Source organism: Phalaenopsis equestris, unplaced genomic scaffold (assembly GCF_001263595.1).
Source record: "Phalaenopsis equestris unplaced genomic scaffold, ASM126359v1 Scaffold001343, whole genome shotgun sequence".
Taxonomy (NCBI): Eukaryota; Viridiplantae; Streptophyta; class Magnoliopsida; order Asparagales; family Orchidaceae; genus Phalaenopsis; species Phalaenopsis equestris.
This window is the reverse complement of record NW_018165782.1, coordinates 99184-110682: the sequence shown is the minus strand read 5'-3', so window position 1 is coordinate 110682 and position 11499 is coordinate 99184. Positions and strand designations below refer to the sequence as shown.

General features: G+C 38.3%; 1 protein-coding gene across 2 annotated transcripts in view; it reads left to right on the top strand.

The window, feature by feature from the left end:
* Positions 1 to 11499, top strand: part of LOC110034083 (pentatricopeptide repeat-containing protein At4g04790, mitochondrial) — a 114097-nt gene that overhangs the window by 40367 nt on the left and 62231 nt on the right. For both annotated transcript variants that reach the window (XM_020738338.1, XM_020738337.1), the window contains exon 9: positions 6555 to 6653. In XM_020738338.1, the coding sequence (XP_020593997.1) occupies positions 6555 to 6653 (99 nt within the window). The remainder of the gene's footprint in view (positions 1 to 6554; positions 6654 to 11499) is intronic.

The window sequence follows — 11499 nt, the reverse complement described above, 5'->3', positions numbered from 1 at the left end:
TTTCCCTCATTCTTTTGAGTTGACGGAGGACATTAAGAAACCTGGTAGGAAAAGTAAGAATTATGTCATTTTTTTACAGAAGCTAAATGTATTCAACTTGCTTCCTGCTGTCTTCTAAATTTGGTCGGGAAATTTCTTTATGACCATCCCAAAATGGAGCTCATTTGTAAAGAATTTGAGCTTATGCATCTTATTGGAGAGTGAAAAATTGGACTTTTAGATGAAAGACACATTCTTATTCAACTTAATAATGAAGAGGATTACTCGCGATTATTTGCTAGAAGAGTAATATGGATTAATAACAGAACAATGAAATTTTGAAATGATCGGTGTATTTTGACCCACAGACGGAACCACCAATCATTTCGGTTTGGATTCGCCTCACTGGTCTGAAATTTCAATATTTTACTCAAAAAGTATTGTAGTTTATTGTCTCGGCTTATGGTAAGTCACTGAAAACAAACATTCTTACATTAATCTTTTCTGTCCATCTAAAGCCAGAGTACTTGTTGGGAGAGATATCACTTCAATTGCTTCTGAGTAAATTTGGTTAGACACACAACACCATGAATATTGACAAAAGGTTGTGAAAGGTTGTGATTGAGTCTTTCTGAGTCTTTCCCTTCGTATTGTTTGAACTGTTGTATGTTCGACCACTCCAGTTCTCACTGTCAACATCTACACCTCCACCCTAGACGTCCCTAGATTTTTGCGCGCGTCGGTGGTTTTGGTTTTTTGATCTTATATGTATTTTTTTTTGGGATTTTGTGTTGTATCGTGTGGATTAGGTGCCTTCTTTTAGGCCCACTCATACAACCTATCTGTATCTATATATATATATTGAAAGCCCAAAAAAGCTGATATATTAAGTAGAAAGAAAAAATACAGATACAATGTATGGGAGGGCCCAAACATGATACTCTGCCAACTAAAAAGCCATAAACGGTTCTAAAACTAGAAAAAACAAAAAAATACATTAGATACTTAAATAAAAAACTTAATAGTGCAGATATACATAGTTTCAGGTGGCTAGAGAGCGTCCCAATTTGGTCTTGCCTCTGCCTCTAGTTATAAGGAAGGAGCAAGCTAATAAACTGGTAAGATGATTGCCATTGCCAGAAGTAACCAATGTATCATCCAATATGTTCTTGAGATGGAGTTGACCTCCATTCTTCTTCTTTCTCCTGGAATAGACTTGTCATTCCTCTTCCGAAGTATCAGTCTGATGGGGCGGTAGAGCTGAAGCAGAAGAAATACCAATCGTAGTACCCACAATAGGCTCTAGTATATGTGAAGTATGAGTTGCCTCTACGCCGGATACTTTCTGAAGAAGTGGTGCTGCGTGATCTGCTATGCTAGGGTTTCGCCCGATGGCGAAACTCTGGTTTGATTCCTTCGACTTTCAATCCATCCTCTTCAAAGACGCACGCCACCACCACCCACCCCGCAGAATTATAAAAACCTCTTTGGGGGGGGGGGGGGGGGGTCCTTAAGAGCAACAGACACCTCCTGTATGGTAGTATCCTCCCCAGGTAGAACTAGAATGTCCAGAGCAGTGGGGTTAGACCCATCCTTATTCACTTGAACCTTAGTTTTCAAATTAAGATGGTGCTTGTGACATTTATCAAGGATATGACCAACCATCTTACAGTTGTTACATTGGGTACAATATGGGGGTCTGTGTTCCATGACGATTTGTTGCTAATATCCATTGTGGGTTGTGCCCAGCCAGACTTCAGTAACATCCGGTAAAGTAATATCTCTTTCTACAAGTATTCTGACCACCAAGGGTCTGGATCGGCTGAAAGTAGACAAATATAGTTAAAAGACCCTCTTGGATGACCCTAATAGAGTAGGGAACCTGATGGTGAAAAAAATGCAGCTTGAGACCAGGTAAACTAAACCATACCAGTACTGTGGGAGTTTCATGATTTGGGTCGAAATCAGGAGACCACTTGAGTAACTTCATAGATTTTCCTGCGATATTAAGATATTTCTTGGAGAAAATTCTAGTGTAGTATTCAACCATTGTTAGTTGAATCAACACATGTCTCCTATCCATAAGTCCCATTTTCACTTGCCTACTAGCTTGAGATCATCAACACTCTTTCTGATAACATTCATAGGTGGGTGTCCCTACTGAAATTTTCCAATAAGAGCAAACTTCAATTTTTCCGTCAGGGTGGAAATTTCTTAGTCAGAGAAAAAATTGCTGCTTTTCCGTTTTTCTTACTTCCCTTCTTAACAAAAGGACAATCTGTACCATCGAGACATTCCTTATAACTTGAGGAGAATATCACCACGGACTCCACCTGAGGGGTTCCCACCACGTGTGCAAAGGAGGTCTTTGCCGGTTCAGCCAAAGAAGAAGGAAGTGCCATCGGAGCAAGGGGATGTGCCAGCTGTCACTTGCGGCAAAAAGCTTGCGTCGGGCTGGAGAGAAAGACGGGCACAAAAGCAAAACAAAATAATTATTGTCGGGCCGGAGAGAAGCACTGGCGCAGACGCGAACAAAAGAAGCGTCAAAAATGAAGGAGAGAACCGTCAGACGCGGAAAGCAGAGGCGTAGCGTTGAAACTGGACGCCGACGCAGAAAGACGAGCCACGAAACTTGCAGCTCGACGCAAAAGCTGGCGCGAGGGAGAGACAACGAAGCCGCATAATCCCTACGTCGTTGTCGACGATCGCAGAAAACGAACGCAGAAAACCAAGGATCAAACCAGGGAATCGCCACCGGGCGAAACGTTAGCGGAGCAGCCAGCCACCGCCATAGATATTACAATACACACACACACACACACACACACACATCTGAAGACGCTACTATTCCCGCAGACAATATATCAATCTTTCAGTCTCCACACATTATTGTAGCTCCCTCGTTTTCGGAACCTCATATCATGGAGTCGAGGGAGATTCTTCAGACTTTGCCTGCCCTAGAACATATCACTGATGTTACAGGTGAAATTACCTCTGCTGCTACACTACCGCCTCATCAGGTCCAAAAAGATGTCAATGCTACTCAGATTCAGGGAGATCAGGTTGTGCAACGTCTTATATCTGTCCGACCATCTTTGAATCAATCCATTGATCAATTGAGTCAATCCTCGGATGAGGAATGACAAGTCTACACATCCAGGAGGAAGAAGAAGAATGGAGACATACTTGTGCTCAGAAATTCGATGGATGATACTTTGGTTACTTCGGGTAATGGTACGCACCTTATCAATTTGTTAGCTGACTCCCTTCTGCGAACTAGAGGCAGAGGAAAAATTAAAGTGGGACGTCTCTAGCACCTTTGCGCCTGTTGGTGGATTTTTGGTTTTTTTATCTTTATGTATATTTGTTTCTTTGGATTTTTGTGTGTATATATATATATTAAGGAAGCCCTAGGGCTGATTATATTGAAATAAAAAAAGGATACAAAAAGTTGTATGAGAGGGCCCGGTGGATGATACCCTACCCATACGATACATAGTACCAAGATATCCTAACAAAAAGATACAAAAGACTCAAAAAAAGAAAACATGCAAAAAAAAAAGTGTTTATGGACGAGGCAGTTTAGACCTGCCTCTTCCTCTGGTTCTTGGAGCGGATTCAGATAGCAAACTCTAAAGTGTTGTTCCATTGCCATGAGTGACCAAGGTATCATCCATTAAGTTTTCAAGCTGAACAGTGTCCCCAGCCTTCTTCCTTCATCGAGAAGTGTAAACTTATCATTCTTCTTCTGAAGACTGTTTAATCTGATCTGTAGAAGGAAAGATAGTTGCAGCGATGAGTTCCTGAGTTTGTGTAGGAAAGTCTTTCAATGCTTGGGAAACACATGCCCTCTCAACAAGTAGTTCTACCAACTGATTAATAATAGTAAGATGGTTTTTGTTTGACTCTAAATCGTCCTCATTAGTATTAGGAGACACCTTTTCCATCATCTGAATGTGAATGTTCGCTTCTTCCCTATTTTCAATCACCTCATAGAGGGGAGTCTGAGCACCTTCCACGGTAGGTAGAGCCTGAGAGGATAGTATGTCTACACCAGTAGAAGAAGGGGCAGTGACCAGGTCCTGCCATCCAGGGGCAACCACCTTACTCTCCTCCAACAAACGACCCTTATCAACATTTTCCGAAACAATATCAGTAGACAAACCATTTTGCCCCGTATCCGCCATGAGCATATCAGTAGGTATCACAGGCAGTGAGGAAGAGGGTATAACCTCCGCAAAAATGTGCTGAGAAATAGGTGGGGCTACAACCGATCGTAGATGGGGATGCAATCGATAACAGGATGAAGAGCTATGACCAAACATTCCACAGTGAGAGCAGTATTGGGGATGAGGTTCCATTCACAATCTTCTATCTTCTGTCAATAACCCTGATGAGGGGAGCCAATCCAAATCTCCCCTGGAAAGGGTTGAGTGATGTCGCGCTCTACAAGCGCACAAGCTTCAGATGGTTTGGTTGTATCAAGCATGAGAGTATCGACCTTCAGCGGTTTCCCAAAAGTAGTTGTCAATGTATAAAGAGTTTCATAATTGAAGAGATGCACCTAGATGGGAAAATTAACCCAAACCGGGATAATAGGAGATTCCAATTTTGGATCAAAATTCACTGTCCATTTCAGAATTTTCATAAAGCGATTATCGATTTTGAGAACTTTTTGAGCAAAGAGTTGGGTATAATCTGCGTCATTTGAGAGTTGAATGAGAACGTGACGGTCATCTAGCGAACCAACTTTCCAACTCCCTGTGAGCTTAAGAGAATCAAAATGCTTTCTGATAATCTCAAGCTTTGGATCAGATACAACAGCTACAGCAGAAAACAAACAGTTACAACAGCTTATCCTTCCATCACTTGTCTGAGGCCATAGTTGTTTTCTTCTGTGGATCACTTTCTAAGTCCTTCAAATTTTATTTCAATTTTTGCAAGACTTGTTATGCTGGTTTCATTTATTCTTAAATGGTGCTTTATTAGACTCTATCAAGTTTTTAAAAGAAATTTAAATTTGACTGGGTCATCCCTCTTTTTTGAAATGGTTTATTACCTCACTCTTTTGAATATCTATAATACAGAGGTTGCAAAAAATGTGAGGTCAACTCAAGATTCCACTTCAGAAAGTCCATTTTTCCCAACCTTGCCCATTACCCGTCTATTGCATATGCAAGATTCTAATGTATAAAATAGCATATTTTGAAATAAAAAAAAAGAAAAATGTGTATGATAATTGTATTGAGGCATTCATAAATGCAAGTAATATAGATCAGAAATATCTAATATAGGCTGCTAACAATTAAAATCATTTCCGTAATCTGAGAGTGCTAAAAAATTTTCGAGTGCTTTTCGGGAAGCAATGCGTTCAATTATGATGAAGAATGTTTTTTAGAGTCGAAATAAGCCAATTATAAGCAAGTTAGTAAGTGTTAGTCAAATAGAAGTACAGAAAAATTGAAATATGCGTTCCCAAATTGTGCCAAGGTAAGCATACCTATTTAATGTTGGAATCCATTCAAATAATTGAAATCAAGACATAAGTTTCCTTCATAAGGAGATGATTAATAGGTCTTTGTCAGAATGATAGATCATAAAACTATCCATTCTTCAATCATGTTATCATGTTGAATGATCACTGTTACTAGTCTTTAATACGATTATTTCTTTTTTAATCGAACTAGCGGAGATTTCATGAAAATTCACCATGAATCAAAATAATCCACCCGCCAGATCATGTACCATTTAGCGCTCGGTAGAGTAAATTAATGAGTGTTGCAGTGAAAGTTGACGTAAAAGTAAATGACTATCAATGTCAGAAGCATACAGAATGAAGGCACACAGGTTGAGAGCCCATCCAAGTAATTGCTTGCAGTTTCTAGAAAGGACAAATCTATGTACAATTTTCAAAGAGCAAACTGAGGTGCTTGTCATGATATTATTATGCAAGCAAATATCAAATATGGTGCATGGTATTAATATCTTCATTCCTAGAGAAAGACATTGCGAGTTTCACATGACTGAATACAAAAATCCTTCTGCAGTTAAATTCTTCCTATGTACATAATTTTTAGTGGAATTATTAATCAATGGAAAATTCAACCAATAAAAATCGGAAAAAAAGTCAGATCATAAACAACAACCAAATTAGGCTGAAGGATGGCCAGGATATAGGGTAGTGTTTGGTGGAGAATTTGACCAAAACCTTAACTGAAACAAAGTAATTTTAGGGTTCAATGGTCAAACTTTCTTCCACTCAACTTTTGAGTGTCATAATTGTATTGGCACACTTATGATCCGAACCTATGTAGGCCATTTTCAAACTTGCCGTCCTCTATTTTGTGTTGTCATGTCTGATGTAACCCTATGGTCTGTCATGCGGGTCCATTGATAGTCTTGAAAATGATACGGCAAAACATGAAATTTTTATTGCATTTTGTTATTTTTTCCAGCACCAGATGACGTTTAATTCTGTCTTGTTGAATTGATTATGGTTTTTTTTATGTGATATTTGAAGGTTATTATTATTATTATTATTATTATTTGGAATTGATTTCTTTTTAGTTGTGTAGTTTGAGGGTGCTTACAACCTTTTGAAAGATGCAAGGGAGATGAAAGTGATGCCAATGACAGGCATGTATAATGCAGTCATGGCTGCGTATTTTCGAGAGGTAATTTAGTAAACATGTATATATTATTGGCGATTTTTAAAACCTTTTTTTTGTTAAAGATTTATGCTTCAAATTCCAATGTTTATTTATTTAATTTTTCAAGATTATTACTGAGGAGTATTATTCCTGAAATTGTGGAAGTGATGTATATTGAAATTCATTATTCTTAGGGTTTAGCCTAATTTATTATATTAAAGTAAATAAGCTTGATGCTAGAGCAATTCCACTTTCAAATATGTGGACAATATTAATAGTTAAAAAGCCAACGACTAATCTAAATTTAATCTTTTATCCCTTGGCTGTTGCATCATACATTAATTATTTCTCATCTTTTAGATTGTAAACAGTTCTACTGCCTATAAATAAATAGCACGTCATGACCTAATGAAAACAGTTTCATATCATAACTGAACTAGGATAAATTAAGATTTTGGTGTCGTATGGGATGCTTTTATTGTATAGTTTATTGTTGTTTGAGTTTGTTCTAATAGTAAGCTTCTCTTATAGATCTCGGTCCATTTTTAGTGCTATAGTTTTCACTAGAACATTTCAACTGATATCATCAAATGCATTGGCCAATTTTTTGCAATTTATTATCATCTTCAGTAACTTCCAACTATTTGGCTTTGACTTGATTAAGTTTTATTCTTCATTTATTTTTATTGAGTGTTGTCTGATATATTGAACTTATTTTTCAATAATCATCTTGAACTATTATCTTTGTATGTATCATCAATCACCCTTTTTTCTTTTTAAAATTTTAATCACCATATTTGTAATCATCTCAAACTTTTTTCTAAGTATAAAGAGGATGTACAAGAGTGCACAAACTATGGAGGAATTAAGTTAATGTGTTATACATTATGATTTTGGGAGAGAGTAATTAAACATAAATTTATGATGTGATATGAAAATTGCTCAAAATCAGCTTGGATTCATGCCGGGCAAGTCTACGATGGAAGCTATACATTTATTGAGAGGTTTGATGGAGAAATATAGAGAGAGTAAGGAGGATTTGCATATGATTTTTGTTGATCTAGAAAAAGCTTATGGTAAGGTTCCAAAGGAAGTGCTTTGGAGAGTTATAGAAAATAAAGGTGTTGATATTGTTTATATTCAAGTCATTAAAGATATGTATACTAGGCCGTTACTTAAGTTCGAACAACCTGAGAATTGACCTAGTATTTTCTTATTTCAGTTGGATTACATTAGAGACCATCTTTAAGCCCATATCTTTTACCTTAGCTATGGATATATTTACTGGACATTTATAGGAGGATGTACCTTGGTGTATGCTTTTGCTGGTGATATCTTTCTTGTAGATAAGACTAGAGAGAGAGTTCAGGAAATATTTGAATTATGAAGGTAAACTTTAGTGTCTAAAGCCTTTCGTTGGAGTTGATCTAGAACTGAATAAATGAAATGTAATTTTAATAATAGCAAATATGATGGCGCAGTTTTAATAATGGGTGATTAAGTCATTAAAAGGAGTGAATATTTATTATCTCGGGCCTATTTTCCAAAGTGACTATGATATAGATGGGAATGTTATTAATAGAATTCAAGTTAGTTAAAATGGAGGAATGCATTGGACCTATTTTGTGATAAAAAAGTATGGCTTTGACTTAGAAGGAAAATTTTATAATATGGTGGTGAGACTTGCAATACTTTATGGTGCAAATTGTTTGCTTGTGAAAGAGATGCATAAAATTAGCTGTTGCTTAGATGAGAATGCTCAAGTGGATGAATGACTTTCATTTAGAGACAAAGTGCGGAGATAATATATTCATGAAAGGGTTGGAGTAGATCCAGTGGAACAAGATTAGAAGAGTCACCTTAGGCGGTTTGGTCACATCAAATCTCGACCATCTGATGACCCTGTTAGGAGAGTATATGGTTTAGATTTGACTCATGTTAAGAAGGGTTGAGGTGGGCCTAAAAAGACTTGAGCAGGTTGTGTAAAACTGATCTTAATTCATTAGATTTAAATGAAAATGTGACATTTAATAGGACATATTGGCGAAAAGGGATTCATGTAGCCGACCCCGCTTAGTGGGATAAAGGCTTGTTAATGTATATTTACAATATATGTCATTCCAGTCATTTCTCTTATATAATATTTCTTAATTTATTCCTATTTTTCCATACATTCATTTTAGCATTCTCATTATTAGTATATTTTATTTTGATATCAACGAATTTTTACTCTCAGCACTTGGATTTATATAACATCATTGATTTAATTGTGGTTTTATATGTTTTCAAGATATCCCTTGTTACCTAATATTCATGTGGTACGTCTCCATTTTAGCTATTCAACTTTATCTTTATATTGCTTTGCATTCATCTCTTTATACTATTGCATAAGATTTAAGATACTCAAACTTACAGACCTATGTATCACCTTAACTTCAACTATATTGATTGATAATATTTAAAATTACAAATGTTAAAATTGCATATGATATACTACATATTTATTTTGCTAATTATCGTTTTTCTTTCTTTTAAATATTTGTTTTATTGTTTTGTATTTTTTCTATCTCAATGGATGTCTCATTATCTAAACATTTCTCATTTGTGATAATGTGTAAACCAAGCCACCTTATTTTGAATATTTTTTTAAGGATATCCATAACTGATATATAAAGGGATTGACATGAGTGAAGGGTTATTCTCGTGCTGGTGCTGGAATAGCAAGTCGGCTGAGCCGGCTGCTAATGTGCTTCAGTCCAGGGCTGACTGGACCGAGCTGTTCCCCAAGGGGTGAAACTGCTAATTCCCCCTTGTATTCCTTTCCTTTTATATTAATTCATTTATGGAGTCTTTAAATTGTTTTTTGGATTTTAGTTTTTAGTTTTTGTTGTGTTTCTGATCTCAGTACTGTGTGGACAACAACCATCGTCTTTTTTCTCCCCTCGAGGGTTGTATCCGATGGATTGGAAGTTGCTCCAGCTGCATCTGTCTCCCTAAGTGGTGATTATCTTCTCTAGCCCTTCTCCTCCACTCCCCATAAATGTCGGCTTCCCCACCTGATTCGCTCTGTTCAGTCGGCCCCTTCGTCATACCACAGGGCTGCTGTTCAGACCCTAGCTTGCCTCCCAGCGCCCTGTTCCCCTTTCCTTCTATGGCTGGTCTTGTTGGACAGTCTCCTCGGCCGCCACCTGCACACAACCAATCCTCATACTGTAGTTTCCTTTGCTGTCCTGCTTTCCCAATCCCATGCCAACATCCTTTATTTCACTCCTTTACAGCATCCTTAGCTGTCCAGCCATCCAGACTCTCCTTCCCTACTGTCCGGCTCGTTTCCCCATCAACTAGCATCCCTCTGATCTACCCTACAACCTCAGCCTTTTCCTTTTCCTTTTCCCTTTTTTCTTTTGCCGACGCCACCGTCAGATCTCTTTTTTCGGTTCTAGCCGGAGATTATTAGTTTTATTTCTTTTCTCGTTTGTTTCGTGTTGTAGCCTTATTTCTGTAATAATAAAAGCTTACTTTTTTGTTTCTGCTGATTCCTAACTAGTTCCGATATCATTTGGTAGCAGAGCCAGGTTAACCTTAGTTTTATCCTAGGGTTTTCTAGCATCCGCCTATTCTGGAACCATAGTCCCAAATCTCAAATCCCATCAATTGCATACATCCCCTCTCACCTCCACCAACTAATTTTATTTCACAACCCAAACGTTAACCCCACCAAAATTTTTATTTCATATTCCTTAATCCCTAGTCATGTTACCAAGGAGAAATATGCTCGAGCCTACTCATAAAGAGATACAGCGAGAGCTCCGTGGCCTTCAACAGAGGCTTGTGGAAATTGAAGGGTTGACACGGGAAGAGGGTATCCTTAACCGAGATCTGGAGAGTCGAAGGGAGAAAGATGTGAGAATCTAAATCTCTTCCATGAGGATGATTTCAATGATGAAGAAGACAGACCGCGACGTTTCATATTCTGTTGTCATAGGAGGCCTAGAAAAGGATATCTGAATCCCTCCCAAAGGAAAAATTTTCAAGAGGAGATGTCATATGGAGGCCACAATGACTACGGGATCATAGTAGATTTGCTCGAGTTTGAGGGGCACATGAATCTAGATGAGTTCCTTGATTGGCTGCAGGCTGTTGAGCGGGTATTCGAGTATAAGGATGTGCCAGAGGATAAGCGGGTTACACTCTTCGCTTTTAAGCTGAAGAAGAGTGCCTCCTTATGGTGGGAGAACGTACAACGACAGAGGAAACTGGAAGGCGACAATGAGATTACCAGACGGGGGAAGACGAAGAAAGCCATGCAGAAGAAATATGTTCTCCCTCATTATCTTCAGGGTGAAGCTACACAATCTGTAGCAGAGGGATCTTTTAGCGGAGTTCACGGTTCGATCCTTACAGCTGAAGTGCGAGTTGACAGAGCTAAAGGAGGATACATTAGCATGATAGTTTGGTGGCTTGAAGCCTAATATTAGTAATGTGATGCAACTACAACCTTATCGATCACTTAAGGTTGTCCAGAAAGTAGCCCTGAGGTGGAGAGGCCGTAGAAGTAGAACAGGGAACAATTTTCAGGCAGACAGTCTCCTACAGTTACATCGACCGACAAGGGTACCCCGAGAGAAACTAGCAAGCCCAGATAAGGGCTTGACACTCTAGATTACAGTGGAAAGAAACAAGAGAAAGATAACTCCTCAAATGTTGTACCGGCCAGGAAGTGTTTCAGATGGCACGAATACGATCACATAGCCTCTATTTGTTCCACGAGCATGTTATTCACTCTCAGAAATCGGGGCACCATGAGAAGGATTAGGGACGAGGAGAAAGATGAGAGGGGGGGGGGGGGGGGGGAGGACGAACACCTTTC